The sequence below is a fragment of the Urocampus carinirostris genome, chromosome 3 (genome assembly GCF_059441175.1).
Source record: "Urocampus carinirostris isolate Australia breed hairy pipefish chromosome 3, RoL_Ucar_1.0, whole genome shotgun sequence".
Lineage (NCBI taxonomy): Eukaryota > Metazoa > Chordata > Actinopteri > Syngnathiformes > Syngnathidae > Urocampus > Urocampus carinirostris.
The window spans coordinates 65,191,650-65,213,135 of NC_142351.1; the positions used below are offsets into that span (position 1 = coordinate 65,191,650).

The 21,486-nt window shown below is 41.2% G+C and overlaps 2 protein-coding genes across 5 annotated transcripts; one reads left to right on the forward strand and one right to left on the reverse strand.

Annotated features, from left to right (window-relative positions):
• The first annotated feature begins 2,503 nt into the window (after positions 1-2,503).
• smim1 (small integral membrane protein 1) lies at positions 2,504-17,289 on the forward strand. Of its 4 annotated transcripts, XM_088333015.1 has the most exons (3): positions 6,704-6,955; positions 9,172-9,299; positions 14,405-17,289. In XM_088333015.1, the coding sequence occupies exons 1-3, from the start codon at positions 6,830-6,832 to the stop codon at positions 14,526-14,528; spliced, it is 378 nt and encodes a 125-aa protein (XP_088189141.1). In that variant the 5' UTR covers positions 6,704-6,829; the 3' UTR covers positions 14,529-17,289. The 4 variants fall into 4 exon arrangements, with proteins under 4 accessions (XP_088189139.1, XP_088189143.1, XP_088189141.1 ...); XM_088333013.1 differs by lacking the exons at positions 6,704-6,955; positions 14,405-17,289 and adding an exon at positions 2,504-2,649 and having other exon boundaries at positions 9,172-11,129; XM_088333017.1 differs by lacking the exons at positions 6,704-6,955; positions 9,172-9,299 and adding an exon at positions 2,510-2,649.
• Positions 14,556-20,643, reverse strand: mad2l2 (mitotic arrest deficient 2 like 2). Its single transcript, XM_088333021.1, has 8 exons — positions 20,360-20,643; positions 18,552-18,670; positions 18,403-18,474; positions 16,589-16,689; positions 16,417-16,511; positions 16,270-16,343; positions 15,606-15,698; positions 14,556-14,842 (listed from the first exon to the last, which is right to left on the reverse strand). The coding sequence occupies exons 1-8, from the start codon at positions 20,397-20,399 to the stop codon at positions 14,804-14,806; spliced, it is 633 nt and encodes a 210-aa protein (XP_088189147.1). The 5' UTR covers positions 20,400-20,643; the 3' UTR covers positions 14,556-14,803.
• Between the last annotated feature and the right edge of the window lie 843 nt (positions 20,644-21,486).

Here is a 21,486-nt window from a genome sequence, read left to right on the forward strand (position 1 = left end):
AAGTTTTGCGTTCACTTAGTGGTCTTCAGTCACATGCTTCCTAAAATCGTTGATTTTGTCAAGGGCAGTTTACAGTTGTGCAATATATATCTGACTATTGAATAATATATTTAACTCTTATTCAATACATGTTCACACCTCATGTGGCAGTCGAATCAGTGGACCCTCAATGTTAGCAAGGCCAGCGCAGATGGTCAACATCCTATCCAACCTCAGTGTCATTGTGATGGGAAGGGTTTGAGATAAAATCCTGACTACTTTCAACCTTCTCTACATGGAGGCGGGCATTGGCTACCCGCCTGGTGAGTGTAACCTCCTCATTGGTCAACCATCTCTCATCAAGCAGGTTTTGTATGGTGAATCCCCGGTCTGCGATTACCTCATCACCAGCCTTCAGGTAGTCCAAAACCTGCTGTCCCTGGTGATATACTTGTCACTGCTTCTGCCAGTATATGCGTCGGATTTAAACATGATGACACTATTGGGACCAACAGCAAAAAGATATTTCACAGTGTTGGTGCTCTCGTAGCAGCTGAAAGTGTCAATGATGCAGGTGGTTCGAGGGTAGTTCTTCTTAAACTCCAAGGGGATAAAGGCTCAGAACTGCTCACCCATAACATCAATCAAGTGACCAATCACTAAGTTTGACCTGCTTGTAGACACGCTGAAGCTATGAGCGATATTCCCTAATAATAGGTTTAGTCTGAGTTGCAATAAGGTAATCAGGATTTGTTCAACAATGGGAAGCTTAACGGATGGTTCACTGAATGGCAGCAATGACGCCGCCGAAGCGGAAAACTGTGCCTTATGCACTCCTGTGAACAACGACTTGCCATCATCAGTGACTGTAGTGCGAGCCAGAGTAGGAACGTTTTGATCCTCACACTGCGTTGCTTATCCTGTTTTGATGTGCTGTTTTCTTGAGATGTACCTATGATCAGCATGTGTCTCATCTTCCCTCTGGGTCTGCGCATCTCAATAATTTAGGGTAGCAGGCTCACAAAGAGGCAGGCAGGTTTCTGACACATCTCGGGACGCAGACTCACAAGTTTCAGTCACATCTGAACAAAGGAGTAGAGAAACATGGAGTTAAATTAATGCAGCTGTGGAACATAGTATCACAATTTCAAAAACATCTCTCTCAAACACACACACACACACACACACACACACACACACACACACACACACACACACACACACACACACACAGTATGTAGCTAACAAACTGCACTCTGGTTTGTTATACTGGATCACTGTATATTACTGCGATCTGATCACGAATATTCCCGTTATTCCAGGGTGTAGACTACCAAATCACATTTTACCGTTTGGCAACCTGCTGTACCACTCAAACACCGATAGCATACTGCTAAACTTGCAAGGCTATGATGTTCATGGCAACAATTTACTTGGCAACTACAGGTAGATACAGAAATCTAACAACTGTGATGGTACATGTTTGAAGTAACAGTGTTAGCGAAAGACAAGCTGAAGCTTAACTTACCCTATTGAAGACGGCTCCTTTTTCTATGCAAAGAGGAAGGGGTTCGCCTTTCGAGACAGCGTCTCGTTTTTGGGGAAAAGGATTTTCGTTTTTTTCTCCACAAAGTGGAAGGAACAGACAAAAACGTTTTAGGGTGATTTCCTCACCCTAAATGCCCTAATCCACATCCGCGATTTGTAATCATTATTTGGCTTCATGAAGAATGAAAACAATGGATCATATGTACAACCCCACTTCGTGACTGGTTAGTGGTCAAAACTTTCCAGATCAAGCCGCTCGTTCAGACGCTTTTGTGAATTTCGGCATCCAATAATGGCGCACGTCCTCCCCGAACTACATTTCTTTCTTCTATCCTGTTGTGTTTATCGAGGCTGAAAACGCGACTAACGCAAGCCAAGCTAAGCTATCGGAAGTCAAAAACATCACTCGGGAGAATGCGGAAGTGGCGTTTGGAATTCTCTAAAAAGGTCTATACGTTAAACTTGTGTTACGTGTCATACTGTTGTCATTTTTGCAATGCTAGATATTTCTTACATTGCGGAAATTCACTATTCACAGTCGGTTACAAAACAGGCTACCCACAAAAATTGATGTTAATGTAAACTCAAAACATCCTTCTCATATTTTTCTGCGGGAAAGTCAATGGTTGACTCGAATTTTAACAAAAACAAACAACTTTGCTGTTTGACTAAGTGTTACGCTGCAATTTTACAAAAAGTGCATCAGAGGACAATTGCAATCTTAATAACATTGCTAGACCTCAAAGTCCACTTTGAGTCCATTTATAGCACCATCACAGTGTTTGAGAACAGACCAAGGAATGTTTAACCAACCATTTCCACTGGACTTTGTCATTGTAGAAAGGTTGAACCCACACAATATAACAATAGTAATTTATGTCCATGGGAGCCCTGTGAGTTGGTGACTGTCATGTGGCCATAAATCTCAAAGGCAAGTTCCACGCATGCGGGGTCAATAAGAGGAACGCTGACACAACTCAAACTGGCCTGAACGATTGACGAGAGGAGAACGAATATTTCCTAAATGGAAGCCAACAGTGCCGGTGGCAGTGTGGAATATAATCGTTGGAACGATGACAACATTAATATGAACGTAGAGGCGTCACAGTCCACCTTCACCAGGTGAGTAACATTTGATCAAGCAGGTGTTTGCTCAACTTGACGAACCTCTTTTGAACTTCAGGGTTTGAACACATTTTTTTCATGGCTATATTCAAAAACTTTTCAAGGCCAATGTTTCATATTTTTTATTTTATTTTGATCACTAAAACAAAATCACTGTCTTACAGCTAGCAAATAATTTGTGCTTTTTTCAGCGGTTCCTATCTATGATCTACGATCTTTTCGTGTCAATGAGTTGTTATAAACTGACATGAACTCTGCCGTTCTTCATCAACAATGCACGCGCAGCTTGGCTACATCACACTTGTTTACAAACACGTAAAGGGCTCTAAGTGTTGGGTAATAATTGAGTTGAATACTGAAGACAAAAAAGAAGGTGATATTTGTATGAAAAACAAAAAAATGGGCCAAATCTGGACTAATTTTAAATCTGCTCAGTGTGTAAAAATCTAAAATTGTTTTGTCGGTTTCATTTTCACTCAATATTAGATTTTCTTCATTTATTCAGTGGTCTATAGAGTCAGACTGGCAAGAAAGATGGCAATTGCAACAATTTCGAGTATGTTACAGCACCTCATCTCTCATCTCATTAGCTACACTGCTTATCCTCAGTAGGGTCGCGGGGTGCTGGAGCCCATCCCAGCAATCATCGGGCAGTGGGCAGGGGACACCCTGAACTGGTTGCCAGCCAATCGCAGGGCACGGTATTTTACAGCACTTTACCCAAAATTCAAGCGTTTACTAACATTGAAAACTCAGGATTTAAAATTCAAGCATTTTAGAGGATTTCAAGCACCTGTACGGCGTCCTGGAACTTAAATTAAATCATTAACTGTGTTAAGTTTGTCTTGTTTTCTCTGTGCTTTTTTATGTGTTACAAATACAGGAAGTTTAAACATTATGCAATTTTACCCATAATTCATTTTTTTGGTATAACGTGACCTCACAACCAGCAGCAGAAAGAAATGTGAGAAGTACTTGCCTACTGTACTTAAGTATTTTGTATATGTACTCAAAGATAAAATCTGTCTAATCTCGTTGCAAACAATGTTCTTTCGTTGTCATCAATGACAATAAAGACAATTCTATTTCTAATTTGAGAGCAAGTAGCTCTAGTCGTAGTGTTTTTACGTTTTTGATTTTTTTCAATAAATAATATGCTCATATTTCCTTAGTTTTCCAGTTTATATGAGAAACTAAAAAAACGTAATAAGAATGTAAAAACTACCTTGCAAACAATCACAATTCATGAGCTAATCAGGACTCTATATTCCAAATTTAGGATTGAATGTGCTTTTTTTTATAGGTAGCGTCTCATCCATAATCATTGTTTTTCACTTGGGCAGTAATATATGTGTTGTAAATTTGCAAGGTTTATAATTCATTTGTTTTGATGACTGAAAAGCATGATTTATTCCAGGGGTCACAAATAGTTTTTAAGCTGAGAGCTAATATTTTTTATTGTTTGCCACAAGGGTCTACCTGTTTGACATTCATTTCTCCAATAACAATATACTGTATGTTATTATCATTTCGTTATTATGTTATTAAAATGGGTTGTAATTATTAGATGTCGAGTTGAAATAGGCTCAGTCAACCACTAAAACATCATGCAAATATAAATGTTCTGCATATATATAGCGCTTTTTAAGTCAATGAAGACCTCCCAGGTCAGTTTTAAATAAAATGTACTGGAAAATCACAAAGACCCATCACTAGTGACCTAATATTATAATCTGCTGCCTTATCGTGGTGGAGGAGTTTGTATGTCCCAATGATCCTTTAAGGCCTTGGTAGGGTCAACCATGACTAAGAGGTTCTAGGTGGGGGGCCAGACAAAACGCAGATCAAAAGACCCCTTTTGAAGACACAAATCTTTGGTCCACAATTTCCCTCGCCTGGACACGGGTTACTGGGGCCCCCCTCTAGAGCCAGGCCTGGGGGTGGCGTCCGCTGGTGAACGCCTGGTGGCCGGGCTTTTGCTCAAAGGGTCCGGCCGGGCACTGCCCGAAGGGTCGACATGGGGCAATCTTTTCATGGGGTCACCACCTGTGGGAGGGGGCAAAAGGGTTGGGTGCGTAGAGAGCTGGGTAGCAGCCAAAGAAGTGGTCCTTGACGTGTCTTGGCAAAGAGTCGGATTTGTTTCCAGTGGAAGTAGGACTCCGCCAGGGATGCCCTTTGTTACAGATTCTGTTCATAACTTTTATGGACAAGATTTCTATGTGCAGCCTTGGTGGGTAAGGAATCCAGTTTGGGGGCCTCAGCATTGCATATCTGCTGTTGGCTACCTCAGGCCGTGATCTTCAGCTCTCGCTGGATCGATTCGTAGCAGAGTGTAAAGCGGCTGGGATGAGGATCAGCACCTCTTAGGCCGGTACTCTACGTAGAGCCACTTCCCCTCCGCATTAAGAGAAGCAAGTTGAGGTGGCACGGACATCTGATATGGATGCCTCCTGGACGCCTCCCTCGGGAGGCGTTCCGGGCAGGTCCCACTGAAAGGAGGTCCCAGGGATGACCCAGGACACGCTGAAAAGACTATATCTCTAGGCAGGCCTGCGAACGCCTCGGGATCCAGTCGAATGAGCAGGAAAAAGTGGCTGGGGATAGGGAGGTCTGGGCTTCACTGTTAAGGCTGCTGCCCCTGCGACCCGACCCCGTATAAGCGGATGATAATGGATGGATGGATGGCTGCGGGCTACACGGGAGGGTATCATGTACCCACGGAAACCACTGATGTATTTGGTATCAACTATTTACTTTTTGCTTCAAAGTACAAGTCAAATTAAGTGAGTCACTTTTTCATCTGCATTTTTACTATTTTCCAGACTATAAGGCACACCAGATTATAGGGCACACATTCTCAAAATTATTTTGTAAAATATTTTTCATATACTAAGTAAACGGCATACTGGACTATAAAAACATGAAATACTAATTATATATGTAAATTTCATAGAGCATGAGTTTTAGGAAATCTGGTTTTACCACTACAATGCATTAATTTATTCATAAATGGTTAAATGGATGTAGGAGCATTTGATTGTAACTATGCATTTCCAAAAAGTATTTACCGGTCTATGAGTCTATGAACTTACTTTCATCTATCTGTCCAATGTTTTTCTTTAGGTGAGCCTTGTATTCTGAAAATACATGTAGTGGAAATTCCTTGCTCCAAGTACATCCCCCTTAGAAACTTTTCTAGCATGTGTAACATGACATTCCCCGAGTGGTCTATGAGATCAATGGCATTAGAATGAGCGCGGCAAGGCAAGCGCTCTTTTTTTTTCTACGAGACCGGGAGCTGACCTGGCGTGCCACGGCTCGCCTTTGCCCATGGACAGGGAGGACAAAGGAAGCGAGCCTGTGGCTACCTATCTCTCCCTCTCCTTTGCTCGGGAAGCAAACAAACGAGTCTCCAAAAAAGGCAGAGAGGTATTTACAAAACGGCTGATGTCCCCGCAGTGTCCCTCCCCTATTCCAAGGTAACTAGAAAGAATTTCACAAACTCCCATATTGTTGGTGCTCTGGACATAATTTCATTCTAACACAACATGAAATAATCTTTGATGGTTGATTGTAAATGGTCTGCATTTATATAGCGCCTTTCAAGTCAATGGAGACCACTCAAACCGCTTTACAATGTGCTTCACACTTACCCATTCACACACACACTCGCACACCAATAGGGAGTCTGCCATGCAAGGCGCCTACCTGCTTGTTGGGGGCATTAGGGATTCAGTGTCTTGCCCAAGGACACTTCGACATATAACATGCCCTCTACATGATCCTGTTCTGTTCCAATTGTGTTGGGCAAGACCACATCTAGTTTTATTGTGATCAACTGTGTTTTATTGCCCATTTGTCATAATATTATTGAATCCCAAGAAATTAGTGATAAGGGGAAGTGGAAAACAGTAACAACGATCGAGACGAAGAAGGGAATGATTGCCAAATTTGAGGATTGTCATGTACGGTAATTGATTGTGCCTGTGCGGCAGACGCGTTATTACGGTACACACAAGAAGACCGCGTGGTATCTGGAGACATGTTTGTAAACTAGCAAAGACGCTAGATCGTGTTCTGTAAATAAACAAGTTCATGTTGGGTTTAAAGAGGACTCCGTCCATCTTTTACATGGTGTCAGAAGTCTGAAAGGATCCAGATAAGGAGACAAGTCATAATGGCCAAGTTTAATCCTCCATCGAACTTTGCTTTCGAGAAACCGTCAGAATGGCCGGACTGGAGGCAGCGTTTCGAGCGCTACAGAATCGCTACGAAACTAAACAAAGACGATGGACAAGTTCAAGTAAGCTGCTTGATATATGCAATGGGAAGCGAGGCGGAGAATGTGTTCAAGTCTTTTGTTTTTGCTAATGACGGTGAAGAGGATAATTATGACGTTGTGCTGAAGAAGTTTGATGATTACTTCGTTCCGCGGAGGAATATCATCCACGAACGCGCGTGTTTTCATCAGCGTTTCCAGAAGCCTGGGGAGAGGGCAGAAAGCTTCATAAGGGCTTTATATGAACTATCAGAACATAGTGATTTCGGCACGAGCCGCGAGGAAAACATCCGAGACCGGATAGTTATTGGAATATTGGACAAGGAAGTGTCGCGTAAGCTTCAGTTGATGGAAGGCCTGACATTGACTCAGACTGTGCAAGTAGTTCGACAGGCGGAAGAGATTACTGCGCACGTCAACATGCAAGGAGAAGCAGTAGGGACGGTGCATGAAGTTACAAGGCAGAGCTACAGATACCCAAAGTCTAAACCACAAGGTGGGGAGAAAGACAGAAAATGGGGAAATGTGAGAAAATGTCTTAAATGTGGAAAAACACAGCATAACAAAGATGAAAACTGCCCTGCTATGAAATCTACCTGCCATATCTGTCACAAAGCCGGGCACTGGGCTAGAGTGTGCAGGAATAAAAAGCAAGTGAATGAGATTAGTGAGCGGGCAGAACAGTCAGGACAACCCGAGCAGTCAGCATACTTCCTGGGTGCTGTGTCACATGTGAAAAATGTAAAAGAACAGTGGTTAGTTAAGCTCCGGCTAAATAAAAACCCAATAACATTCAAAATCGACACAGGGGCAGATGTGAATGTAGTCAGCGAGGCGACGTACAACGCATACACTCCAGAAAGTGTGTTGGAGCCACCAGACATTCCACTGGACGGCCCAGGTGGAGAGCTAAATTGTCTAGGGAGGTTCCAGGCCACAGTAACCTACAAAGGAAAATCATATCCACTAACAGCTTATGTAGTAGAGGGGATCACTAATAATCTCTTAAGTCGCTCAATGTCAGTGAAAATGAATCTTGTGAGGAGAATAGACAAAATCAGTTTGAACATTTAGCAACACGCAGACTATGGGACATTGAAAACAGAGCCAGTGAGAATACAGCTTAAAGACAATGCCCAGCCGTATGCTGTACATACTGCACGCCGGGTACCACTCCCGATGCTCCAGAAGGTAAAAGAAGAGCTAAAGAGAATGGAGAGTAATGGCATCATTGAGCCCGTGACACAACCTACTGAGTGGTGTGCACCTATGGTCCCTGTCTCAAAGAAGAACACAGACAAAGCTCGCATATGTGTTGATCTCAAAAGACTGAATGAATCTGTCAAAAGGGAGCGATACATCCTACCTACTGTGGATGAGATAACAGCCAAGCTAAGTGGAGCAACTGTTTTTTCATCACTTGATGCAGCCAGCGGGTTTTGGCAAATTCCACTGCATCCAGACAGCATCAAGCTCACAACCTTTATAACTCCATTTGGTCGGTACAGCTTCAAACGCTTGCCATTTGGAATTACTAGTGCACCTGAAATCTTCCAGAGGAAGATGATGGAGACTCTACAAGGGTTGGAAGGCGTAGAGGTCTTCATGGACGATATTTTGGTCTACGGGAGCAATATGGAGCAACACAACAGACGTCTCAACAAAGTGATGCATCGTATTCAGTCAGCTGGACTTAAACTGAATAAGGAGAAGTGCTCCATTAGGCAAAGCCAACTAAAGTTCCTGGGGCATCTCATCGACAAGTCAGGGATTCGACCTGATCCTGAGAAGGTTGCAGCAATTCGGAAAATGCCACCTCCAGTAAATGTCACTGAGCTAAAGCGAATCCTGGGAATGGTGACTTTCCTTGGCAGGTACATTCCCAACCTCTCCACTGTGGGGCAGCCGCTCCATGAGTTGCTGAAGGACAAGAATAACTGGATGTGGGGACATGCTCAACAGACAGCCTTCGAAAACATAAAGGAATTACTGACTACTGCACCGGTGCTGGCCTACTATGATGTCACCAAACCCACGGTAGTGTCAGCAGATGCTAGCAGTTTTGGACTGGGGGGTGTGCTGTTACAACTTCATGGAGAACACTGGAAACCAGTGGCATACTGCTCTAGACGACTATCTGATGCAGAAACACGTTATGCCCAGATAGAAAAGGAGTGTCTGGCAGGTGTGTAAGCATGTGAAAAGTTTGACAGATACCTAAATGGCCTTGAACGTTTCAGGTTAGTGACGGATCACAAGCCGTTGGTACCCCTTATCAACAATCAGAGCTTGGAAAATGTTCCTCTCAGATGTCAGCGTCTACTGATGAGGCTCATGAGATTCAGCGCGGTGGCCGAGTATGCACCAGGTAAAACTCTTGTGGTAGCAGACACACTGTCACGCAGCCCACTGACATGTAGCGAAGGGGATGTGGATACACACAGTGATGTAGCCTGCTATGTAGCCTCAGTAGTCGGGGGAATACCAGCTTCACCAAAGAGACTTGAAAACATTAGAAACGTCACTGCAACTGACACAGAGTTACAGCTTGTCAGTAAGCTTATCAGGTCAGGGTGGCCTGAACACATAAGTAGTGTCCCTTTGGATGCGAGGGAGTTTACCAAAGTGAAGTCAGAGCTCTCCGTTGAAGGCGGCCTAGTCTTAAGAGGGTGCAGGATTGTCGTGCCACGTTCTATGAGGGCCGAAATTCTGGAGAAACTACACCAGGGGCACCAAGGCCTGGTCAAATGTAGAGAGAGAGCCAAAACATCAGTGTGGTGGCCAGGGCTGTCCAAGCAGTTAAAGGACACAGTGATGTCATGCCAAGTGTGTTTGGAAATGGGAAGGAGGATCAGGACGACAGTTCCAACCTTGGAGAAGAATCTCCTGCCCAGATGGCCCAGCAGGAAAACGGTAAAAGTGAACGACGCCAAGCAGAAAGCAGTTACTAAGCATTACTTCAACCGCCGTCACGGAGCCAGACTCCTACCTGCTCTACAACCAGGAGCAACGGTCTACACCAGGCTGGATCAAGAAAAGTCATGGTCTAGACCAGCTGTTGTCTCAGGAGAGGCTGCTACAAGTAGATCCTACAATATCACCACCCAAGACGGTGCTGTTCTACGGCGGAATCGTCGTCATCTCCTGACATCGTCAGCTATACGCCGCACTCAAGCATCGTCTACAGAAAGTGATGAAGTGCAGTTACAGTTAGAGGTAAGATCGGGCCAAAAAAAAGCACCCGAGCCCGACGCAGGCCCGAGGGGTATTAAACCCGACCCGGACCGAGCCCGACTAATTAACTGGATTTGCTGGCCCGGCCCGAAAGGGGCCCGAAATTGCATATTTTATTTATAAGGAAGGGTGATTTATGATAACAAATTAAACTCTGCCTTTTGTTACAACATCTAGGCCTAAGTTAAATAAAACTGTATAAACATTTACATCTTTTATATTTCTGTGTCTGCACTGCAGATGTTACATTAAGCGACAATCTGTCATTGACGTTTTTTTTTTTTTGAGGTAGCGAAAACATTTAAGGGCGTCCGTCATTTTGACGACTTGATCATTGGGCCATAATCCACAGCAGCAGTAGTAGTACGTCCTTAAGATTTTAGCGCAGCACTTTCATTGAGGGGGTGTTGACGTGTTGTGCCCTTTTCCGACTCCTATGCAAATTCCCCCCCCCCCCTGATCGTATTCTATATAAAACGCTTATTAAAACAATAAAGCGAGCTAATTATAATAATTGGGAGATCCTAGTCTATATAACGCGTTTATTTAAACAATAAAGCGTGATTTTATTCTGCAAATTGCGTTTTTTAACGCGGATGAAAATGTCACCAACGTCAATGTACGCTTCCGACAAAAGCGATCGTATTCTATATAAAACGCTTATTAAAACAATAAAACAACTTCTTGTTGGTCCGACTCCATATCGGGGATACCAGGCCAAAATCACGCGAATTTGCGGAGGGGAAGATTATTAAGAGGACAGCATTCACGTCACGTCACGTGCACAGAGCATGCTCTGGCTCCGTTAAAAGCAATTACAGCTCCTTCTCCGTTTTATCCAAATTATTTATTTTATAACAAGTATTCCTTGGTCTAGTATCCATACATAGTTTAAGTATATATTTTTAATGAACATATATTTATAATTATTAATTAATTTAAAAAAAAAAAAAAAAAAAAAAAAAAAAAAAAGCAGGGCCGAACCCGACCCGACCCGACCGTATGACTGACATTTCAGGCCCGACCCGGCCCGAAATTGCCTCGGGTTCGGGTTCGGGTTCGGGCTCGGGCCATAAATCTTAGGTCTAGTTACAGTCTACCATTCAAGAAGAGACTGTCCCTGCAGTCCAGGCTACATGTCCATCCGACACACCTCCACCAAGACAGATTGTGACAAGGTCTGGAAGGGTGTGTAAACCTGTTAACAGACTTGACCTGTGAATGAGTTAAAATTCATTATGGCCTTTGGGGAGAGGGGTTAAGAAATGGAAGAGACAACACACACAGGGGACTAATTGTTCTTGTTCGGATGATAATGCTGTGAAAAAAGAAAAAAAAAAAGGGGGGAGATGTCATGTACGGTAATTGATTGTGCCTGCGCGGCAGACGCGTTATTACGGTACACACAGGAAGACCGCGTGGTATCTGGAGACATGTTTGTAAACTAGCAAAGACGCTAGATCGTGTTCTGTAAATAAACAAGTTCATGTTGGGTTTAAATAGGACTCCGTCCATCTTTTACAAGGATGATGTACAACTGTCTGCCATTAAGGTTCAATACATTTTTCAAATTATTTTACTTTCTTATTTTGCTTAGTTGATTATTTTTTAACGCCCTATGAATCATTTTTTTTAAGAATCAATGCATACTTCCTCTCTCTTTCCTACATATTGGTTGATTGGAAGTGCGCAAGTTTGTCTTGTCACAGTGTTTTCTTTGTTTTATAGAATTGATTTTCTTGCTGCTTTAATAAATCAAAGTGTTTACAATTAACCAGTGTGTGCATTCTGCGCGTGTGAACGTTTTTCCAACATATCATTCCTATCAAAATGAATGAACAACAAAATAAAAAAATCTCTCCTGAGGATTGCTCATTCAGAATAATATTGAAATAAATTAGACTATTTTAATTCTGTGGTAGACCTTGACTACCATCTGCTGGTCAACTGGGTAACCACCAAATTAGATTCTGAACTAAATAAATAAAAAAATTAGCCAAGTTCCTCTACAGTAAGTACAGAAAAAAACAATGGGTAACATTGCAACAGTTAATGCTAACCACAACAATTTTATATTCCCCTTCCAATCTAGAATCACGTTGTTTAGCTTCTCTGATGAGTAATTTCTTTAATTTTTACAAATGTTAACTTGCAAAACGGTAGCCTATCAAGATACTAAATCGTCACTTTGCCACAGCACTATTGATAACAAGATATTAAAGCGCCTGAGTGGTTAGCACGTCCGGGGCACAACTCTGAGGTCATGAGATCGAACCTTTCTGTGTGGAGTTTGCACGTTCTCCAGTGCTTGCGTGGGTTTCCTCCGGGCACTCTGAAAACTTGATTTCAATTAAACTGTCATGATTACTGATTCGGGGCACCTGCGGCTGCCCTGTTGGCGCCAACAGCCCTGGTCGCTGATTGGCTCCCTGACACTTTTTAAACCCCCTGGCTTCCTGTTAAAAGCGCCGTCCTGCGAACCTACAGTTTTGCTAGGCAAGCACCGTACCCTCCGACAATCTCCTGCTCTGTTTTCTCCTGCCTGATTACCTGTTGCCGACCTGTTTCTGGACCCGTTCCTGCCCTGCTTTTCCGTCCTGGCCATCGACCTGTTTTGCCCCGTTTCCTGCCTGATACTTGTTGCCGACCTTTCTTCTGGACTCAATTACCGCCCTTGCGCCCCTGTCCCGGCTACCGACCAGCTTTCCTGCCATCCACGAGTATCCTCGCTCGACGCGGAAGTGCCAATTCCGCGTTCCTGTCATCAGCCACCCGTGTCCGACGCTCATCAGATCGTGGAAGCAAGCACTGCTCTTTATTTCAATAAACTGAGTTTAACGAACGCTATTAGGTCCTGTCTCCATTTCAGGCTTGTGACAAAAACACTAGTAATTCAAATAAGCAAAAACGCATATACAATTTCATAAACATGATTTTAGGTTCTAAATCAGAAATTATATTCCATAACTGGCATATTTGGCTACAATCTTAATGCTACAGAAGCCTGGATGACAATATTGCTAAGGTACTGTAGCTTGTCCCGGTGGTGCGTTAAGAAAGTCGCCGCCATTTTTTTCCCACGGACACTCTTTCGTAGCTTCACCTGCTATCCGTTTAAGTTAGCAACTTCAGCTAACGGAGCTAAATTAACTCTGACTAACTCCAGTTGCTCGATCCTTTCAGCCGCCCCCAGTGTATCAATTTTTTGGGGGGGGGACAACTGGGATCCTCTGGGCTTCCGTAGTGTGTTTTCTAATAAATACACACGCTTTAACTGCATATTAACTAAGGATAGACCAATATTTTTTTTTCAGGGCCGATACAGAATATTAGCATTAAGAGAAGGGTGATAACCGATATTTTGAGCTGATAATCATTCGCTGTTAAAGCTGTCAAAAAATGGCCCAAGAACTTTTTAATAATTCAAAAAGAAAACAAGAATCTTTGTTATCAATTGAAATAAAACCATTATAGCTCTCTGACACCTTTAACAGTAAGAACAATAGAATTTCAATACAACTAACATGACTAATCTTTCACTTAAACAAAAAACTTACAGTGCAGGACATAAAATTAGGCATAACAGCCACTTGTATTAAGGTATATAAAAACTTAACTCCCTGATTTTTTTCCCAAAAATAAATACAAATGTCAATACAACCAACATGACCTAAATGAACTTAAAACAAAACTGCATCAAAATTTTCAACGGAGCTTGCGAATTGAAAAGTGTGGGCACTGTTTGCACACAGCAAATCACTCGGCCTTCCACTTTAGTGTGCTTTTTAGTGCTCTCTCTTAATCGAAAAACACACAGCTTTTCTACCACAGACTTGTTCAAATCTCAACATTATCAGCGGCCTTGCTTCACAGGCATGTTGGGCCGAGTTAGCAGAGTGGCCGCTCCAACGTTAGTTATTCTTCCTGCTTCAGTGGCTCTGCCCCTGGTCGCTTATTCAATCAGAAGACGTGGGGTGGGTAGCGTCTGAGGAGAGAGGAGTAGGAGAGAGCGAAGCTCTGCTGCATCTGACCCTAAATAACCCAGTTTTAAATATATTTAATCGTTCCGTCAGATCAATAAAAATGCCAATACCAATATCCATCAAATTCCCAAATATCTGTGTCGAGAATCATCCCACGCAATAATCGGTCAACCTCTAATTTCAACAGACAACCTCTAGTGGCGAATTATTACATGCTGTCACTTTTAAATACTGCCTTATGATGTGTTGTGTTCAGGGTCTACAACCAAACGTGTACCGGCAGTTCTGGCACCATAGTGAAGGCCGCCGGAGCTCTGGTGGCGCTAATTTTTGCCTTCGTCGTGGGATACATCACAGGATATTATGTCCATACATGCTGATGGTGCGCACAAACATGAAAAGGCCTGTTGTTTGATAGCACATTTGTGATTTTTAATGTTATTCTAAAAGGATGACAATTACAAAGCACTAACAGATTGCATTAAAAAAATCTGACATTCATGTTCCGACTGTACGACTATAGCATATTAGCATGTATTTTCTTTTGTAAATGTAAAATGAGTCCATGGACCAACACCAATGGAGAAACTGATATTATACCTGCTGTACATTTCATTCCCTACAGCTTGACTTTTTCTGTCTGTCCTCGTTCCTGCTACGTCTTCTGGGCTCGTTCTTCCACGTAGAGCTGCATCTGTTCCAAATGGACAAAAAATAAATAAATGCAAACCAAGTAGTGGTGAAGTATACAATACACAAATCGCTTAAGTTTTCACAGTAATGCGTAGAGATGCACAATAATCGCTTTTTTCCTAACAATACTGAAAATTGATCAAATCTGCAGACAGATACTGATAACTTGACTGATTCCTACTTTCTGTATGTATGTAAATCACAGATATATTAATGGATTTGCAAAAAACTCAATTCACACTGGATTTTGTTTTCGATAAAAGGGTTTCGATTGAAGCTGAAGCTGGTTGAAAAATAAAATGAATATGAAGTAATAGTTCTGAAATGAAACTAAATGGAAATAAGAACAATATGTATATATTTATATTGTGAAGAAGATCGAGTATCTAGGAGTTTGGTGTGATAGCAGACTGTAGTCTGAAAAAATACAACATAACTTACTTAATAACCGAAGTCGTACTATAACTCTCAGCGTTACAATGGAATTGTGTGCACTCTTTTGCATCGAATGTACTTAGTGGCTCATCAATCATGTGATACAACGAATCGATGATGTGATTAGTTGTTGTCGAACAGTTGTTGCAGCCCTAGCACCATGTTTGGAGAAAATATGTGGGAAAACAAAACAATCATAACCAACATTACAGGCAACTAAATTAGTTTCAAGTTGGATTATGCAAAGTTTGATTCCAATTTGGGTTGTTTTACATAATCAATTCAATTTCAGTATCTTTGGACATGACTTAGGACATCAAGTTATTCACCTTCACAATGTCTGACGTCAAAGTCTTCAGCGGGATGAGTTTGGGTTCCTGCATGTGGACCTCCTGCTCATCAGCAACTATCCATGGGAAATCCTATAAAACCATTGAGTTGCAAAATTCAGAGAGCGAATTCATGTATGCAAAAGTATGAGATTCTTTTTAATGATCTCACATGTTTGCATAAAACTGCACGAGGAATTTAACCCTCTTAAACCTTTTAAGATGCAGCGGCATGACCTGAAGACACCAATTCTTGCTAGATATTGCAGGAATCTAAATGAACTACAGCAGTTTTGTAAACAAGAGTTGGCCAAGATTAGTCTTGATCGATGTTTCAGGCTGATATGCAGCTACAGGGAGTGTCTAGTTAAGTTATTTCTGCCAAAGAGAGCACAACATAATTAATCCAACGGTTCAGTTACTTATTCCTCCCCCTTCTATCATTAATATCATGCTATCCTGATCAAAATATGGAAACCTAGAAAATGCTTTTGTCGTTTGAGGTAAAGTAGACCTTGTTTTTGTTTTTGTGTGATTTTGACAAATGACATTTACCATTTGACTGTCATTTTATGCAGAAAATGTGTGTAATTTTGAAACGTTCACGGACTTTTTCATACCATTGTATCTTTGTTGTGCAAATGATTTAATCATGTCTTCTCACCTTGATTACCTGCACTTTTTCCATGTTGCGTGTTGCAGAGTTCCTAGTATGGACCAACACTGTAAATGAACAATCTGAGAGAAAAGCAAATAACATGGTTTCACTACCTATGTGAGGAAACTTAAGCAAAAAGTTCAGTTATCTCACCTGGTGGATTATTGTTTAAAACAGCATCACACACACTGATCTTTAGAATGAACGCTCTTAGGAGCTGCTCCACATGAGACAGTAACGTGTCTGAGCTAAAAAGAAAATATTGTATTAAATATAATATTAGTTACAAAGGTTAATATTTTGTGGTGGATAAGAGATTGCAAACCTTATAGAGAGCAGCGGTGGTTGAGAAATCTCTAACACAAATCTTTCGACTGGATGATGCTCCTTGTCCATAATAACTATAACCACTTTCTCAGCATCATTCTGTAAGGATAACAAAGGTGTAAGCCAGGGACCTCAAGCTCGCAGCCCGTAGGCCATTTGTGTACATTGGTTTGGGTCCACCACCATAATATAAAAGCTTAATATTACTTTGGACTGTGCGGGTTTGATATGGATGATTCCTCTGTGGTAATTAGATAGGCATGGCTCAATATTGGGGATCAATTTACAAGCTAATATTTGAGATTTATGTGCGTCTGCCATGCAATATGATTCGCTACTTCCTTTTTTAACTCATAAAAGTGTGTATCCATCACACACTATAAGTTGAACAAATAAGCTGATTTGCAAAATATTATACTTAAATCAAAATGCAAAACAAGAGCCTCTCAGGGTGGATACACTTTGCATGTAATTTTCTGTAAGTGATAGGAGTAGTGTAAATGTATAATGCATTTACTACAAACATTGAAAACTACAGAACCTTAACAGTTGGATAACGTATTTCCTTGCTTTGAAGAGTCTTATCGTCTTTGGGGATGTGAGCTGTCCAAACTCATCAACCATTTGCTTGTTCGGAAAAGGTTGCACGCTTCTGTCTGATGTTCCCTTTTTACGATGATTTCCCCCTGTTATGTATTAACATCCTTATCCCAAATCCTCTGTGACTGAACTGTAATAAAAACGGGGAACTGCTGAAGTTGTGGACGTATAAGGATCACGACTCAAACTGATCACATCTCATGAGCTGTAAGGTGATTGACAGTGAGTTTCTTCCTTCGAGCCAAATTTTTTAAGTATTTTTTATCTGACCATGGTTGCAAAACTTAAGTTAGCTGTTTTTTGCTTCTGTGTGTTGTCAGACTCCTGTAATGTGTGACTTGTGTGGCGGCAGACAACTTCAGCCCAAAAAGTGCGGATACAATTTAATGTTACCTTAATAAATTTGCGAGAATCCGTGTGCAGAACAGTTTATGTAATAAGTTTAATTCATGTTCAGAAAGTTAAAGGATATAAATTGTTCAATTTATATACACACATTTGAATCTGAAAGCATTCACTTTAATTTTCCACTAACATATTTATTTCTTAAGTCTTTAATATTTACTCTATCATGTAGTGCTAAAATAAGAATTGTGTTTATTTTTATTAATAACAATGTAACAAACATTTTTACAACAAGATTAGACGTTTTATTTATTGATTTTCTTATCTTTTTTTAGTATTTAAAGACCTTTATTTGTATAAAAAGGGCGGCATGGCTGCAGTGTTGTTAGCGCGAAGCCCGTTGTACGGCGGTCCAGGGTTCCGCATGTCGCATGTTCTCGCCGTGCCTGTTTGGGCTTCCTCCGGGCACTCCTATATTCCGAAAACACGCATTGAAGGTTATTTGGCGGTTATTTCCCCAAGTGTAAATGAGCTAGTAAGTTGTATGTCTCTGTGTGACCTGCGACTAGCTTGCAACCAGTTCAGAGTTTCCCTTGCCCACTGCCCGAGGATTGCTGGGATGGGCTCCAGTACCCTCGGGACCCTGGTGAGGATAAGTGGCGCAGAAAATGAATGGATGGATTTGTGTGAAATAAATATATTTTTAAAAGTGTAATACCCTAATTTGAGCTTTTCTGGTGAAAAATCAAATATAGCCCAACCTCACCCAGACCCTAGCAACGGTGGCCACCCCAGAAAATGGAGTATATGAAACCAGTTGAAATTTTAAGACCGACATGGTACCGTTTTACACAGTTTAGGTTTTACCTTTTCGATGAGTGGCTTTATACATTGAAGTGTATCTTGTATATACTGATTCAGCTCAGGGTGACATGACATCTGCAAGAGTAACAACCTTTGAAGTGGGAGGATAAAGTAGTTGTCAAATGTGTTCATTTATCTAGATCATTCTGTACCTGCACAGGAACATTGTACTTCTTCCGCTTCTGAAATATTCCAGAAGGGTAGACTTCCCGGACATACAGGATTAGGTGGATGGCAACTTCCAGGAATTCACACAAGATGTCAGCAACGACTAGAGGGGGTATAGGGGAGACCGGGTACGGTTGTAACACGGGGACATATGTAACAGTCAAAGTTTGACCGATTGGAAGAGAGTTTTATTGACGCCACTGATATAGGATACCCCCCTTTCCATTTTCACCTCACACAAGACGTTTGAAGACTGAGGGACATTGTCTTATTTGTATGGTCAAAAAAACTTTGTCTGCTAAGATTTAAAACTTTTTCTTTCTCACGGTTTTTGTTTCATGACAAATATGGTAAAAAAAACAACACATTTTTGGAACATGGCTGTAACATCCACATTCTTGGTTTCAATCTGATGTTTTATCATGCCAGCTAACAACCACAGAGAAAATTATTTGCTTGGTGATGGCTGATAGGTACGGGGGCAGTTGTAACACATCCAAATGACAACTTCTGTATTAACAAATATAAGGGCAAATAAAAAGAGGAAAGTGGGTACAATGTTTTGTTGCAAGCATTTTACCAGATATACCAGCTCAGTGGCCTTGGGGGTAGGGCGCCCGCCCCGAGACTGGGAGGTTGCTGGTTCAAGCCTCGGCCGAGTCATACCCAAGACTTACAACATTGGTACTCATTGCCTCCCTGCTTGGCGCTCGGCATTAGGGGTTGGAATTGGGGGGTTTGCTCACTTAATGACTCCCAACACATCAGTTGGGTTGGGTGAGGGGGCTGGAAATCCCCTCCTCTGTATCAATCTCCCAGAAAGAATCAGAAATATGAACGTGTTCCTGACTCTAGCCACCTTCCACTAGGGAGATATGGCTCTGGTATAATATATATTATACATTTATATTTGACCTTGGAAGGCTTTTCACCCCAGGCACTGTCTTATACATTTGCCACAACTGCTTATCAGTCTCTGATAAGCAATGCTGCCCATAAAAAAAGAATATGAAACTTGTACTTCTTTCTATCCCATGCTTTTCTTGTCAAATATTTCTATTCACTAAATTATTCTTCTAATATTGGACTATCTGAAGCTTATTTGCAATAATAAATCACACTGTTGAAACTGTCCCCTAGCAGTGCTACAACCGTAACCGGTACTAGGTACGGTTGTAACACTGTGTCTGTTTGAGACACTGCCAAACACTTTTGGAGCTAATCTGCAATCTACCATTGATGTCTACTTGTAAAGTACAAATTAAAGTACCATGTATATAAGTTAGCGACAACTAAAACCTAGGATCATAAAATGGGGAGGGAGATAGCAAAATGTGTTACAACTGTACTCGGTCTCCCCTATTTTTAAATGCGCTTTGCCATCTGCATCTTTATACACGACGATATGTAAACAAATACAGATTTTTTTAAGGGTGGATCCAGAATAAGCTTTAGCAAAATCGTCTACATTGCCATTTCCACATCACCAAATAGTTTTACCATAGAATTGTCTTTGTTGACATTAATAACAAAGCAGGGTGCATTGCTTACAACAACATTGGACGTGCTACTACAGCACAAACATGTAACAAAATACTTAAAAGCGTTGAGATCCCAAGTTATACTAAATACTATTTTAACAAGGTAGCATTTGTAACTACTCTTAAGTCGTAAGTGCATGGAACAAATAGTACAATAAAAATAGTGCAATGACAGCACCATCTTGCAAAGAATATGAACACAGAAACAATGTCGAATATTAAAAGCTACATTTAACTACTCTGCAGCCTACCTTGTCCAAAATTGAGATCTTGTCTTGTTAGCGTTGCCATCGTTCAAACAAAGGTACACTGCTGGCCCCCACCTCGACTTTATTTTGTTGTCGCTGTCAACCAGGAATACATACTACAGAGCAAATGGTGAGTATAGGTGCTTATCAAAAATAAAATATACGTGTGGAATTAAATATATATGTATATATAAAACGACATTTTATCCCACGTCCGCAAATAAACTCAATATTACACCTCGCGAAACACGACGTTATGTCTCTTATGTTGCCTTTTCGGTCGCTTAATGATGACGCTTTAAATGAGAAAACTTTATTGAAATTCTCAAGTAAAATTCAGACGTTTTAATGTTTGTACGTTTTTAGTCTATTTATTCGTTCTGAGTGTTCTTAGTCGACTTACTTTGGATTTATAGTAAAACCAATGATGTTGCGAGTGTATCTACATTAAAGGGACAGTGTGTAATAGTTAGTGCCTCTTTGTCGTACAAAGAACTTACATTCAGTAAAAAATGAATGCTGGGCAAAAATACTTGAACAATCATACCAATGTAATTCTTATTAAAAATCATAGGTCAAGAAACGTGTATTTCTTTTTACTTTGCGAAATCCACACCTAGAGGTCGTTGCCATGTTTGCCTGGTGTCTTGCAACAAAAACAGAGCCACAGGGTACAGTGTAGCAGCAGCATTAAACATCAGTGCCATCTAGTGGTCAAAGATTACACACTGTGATTTTACAATAAACCTATTAGGTGGTTTGCGTTTCACGAGCTTGCTAAATGTTACTATTTGCATCGTTCTGCATTATGATTGTCTAAACTGTCGCTGCACTTATTATTTGACCGTACGATGGTTATTTCTGCAGAAAAAAACCATTTATACCGTTCTTTTATTTGTTAAAGGTGGGGTGAGTCGTTTGGGCTGTCCTTAAAGGGACAGTGTGTTATATTAAATGCCCCTTGTGCATCAAAAAAAACTTAAAAAAACATTGATTTGAATATTGGGCAAACAATACATAAACTATCATACCCATGTTGTAAAAATGTTTGTACATAGAATCAGATTCATTGCATTTTTGCAGAGGTGGGTAGAGTGGCCAAAAATTTTACTCGAGTAAAAGTACTGTTT

Coding starts and splice junctions, on each gene's coding strand:
- mad2l2 (XM_088333021.1), bottom strand. CDS start 20,399: ATGGCAACGCTAACAAGACAAGATCTCAATTTTGGACAAG. Junction 18,671..20,359: donor AGATCTCAATTTTGGACAAG/GTAGGCTGCAGA, acceptor TACCCCCTCTAG/TCGTTGCTGACATCTTGTGT. Junction 16,512..16,588: donor CCACCGCTGCTCTCTATAAG/GTTTGCAATCTC, acceptor TTTTCTTTTTAG/CTCAGACACGTTACTGTCTC.
- smim1 (XM_088333013.1), top strand. CDS start 2,552: ATGGAAGCCAACAGTGCCGGTGGCAGTGTGGAATATAATCGTTGGAAC. Junction 2,650..9,171: donor TCACAGTCCACCTTCACCAG/GTGAGTAACATT, acceptor TGAACGTTTCAG/GTTAGTGACGGATCACAAGC.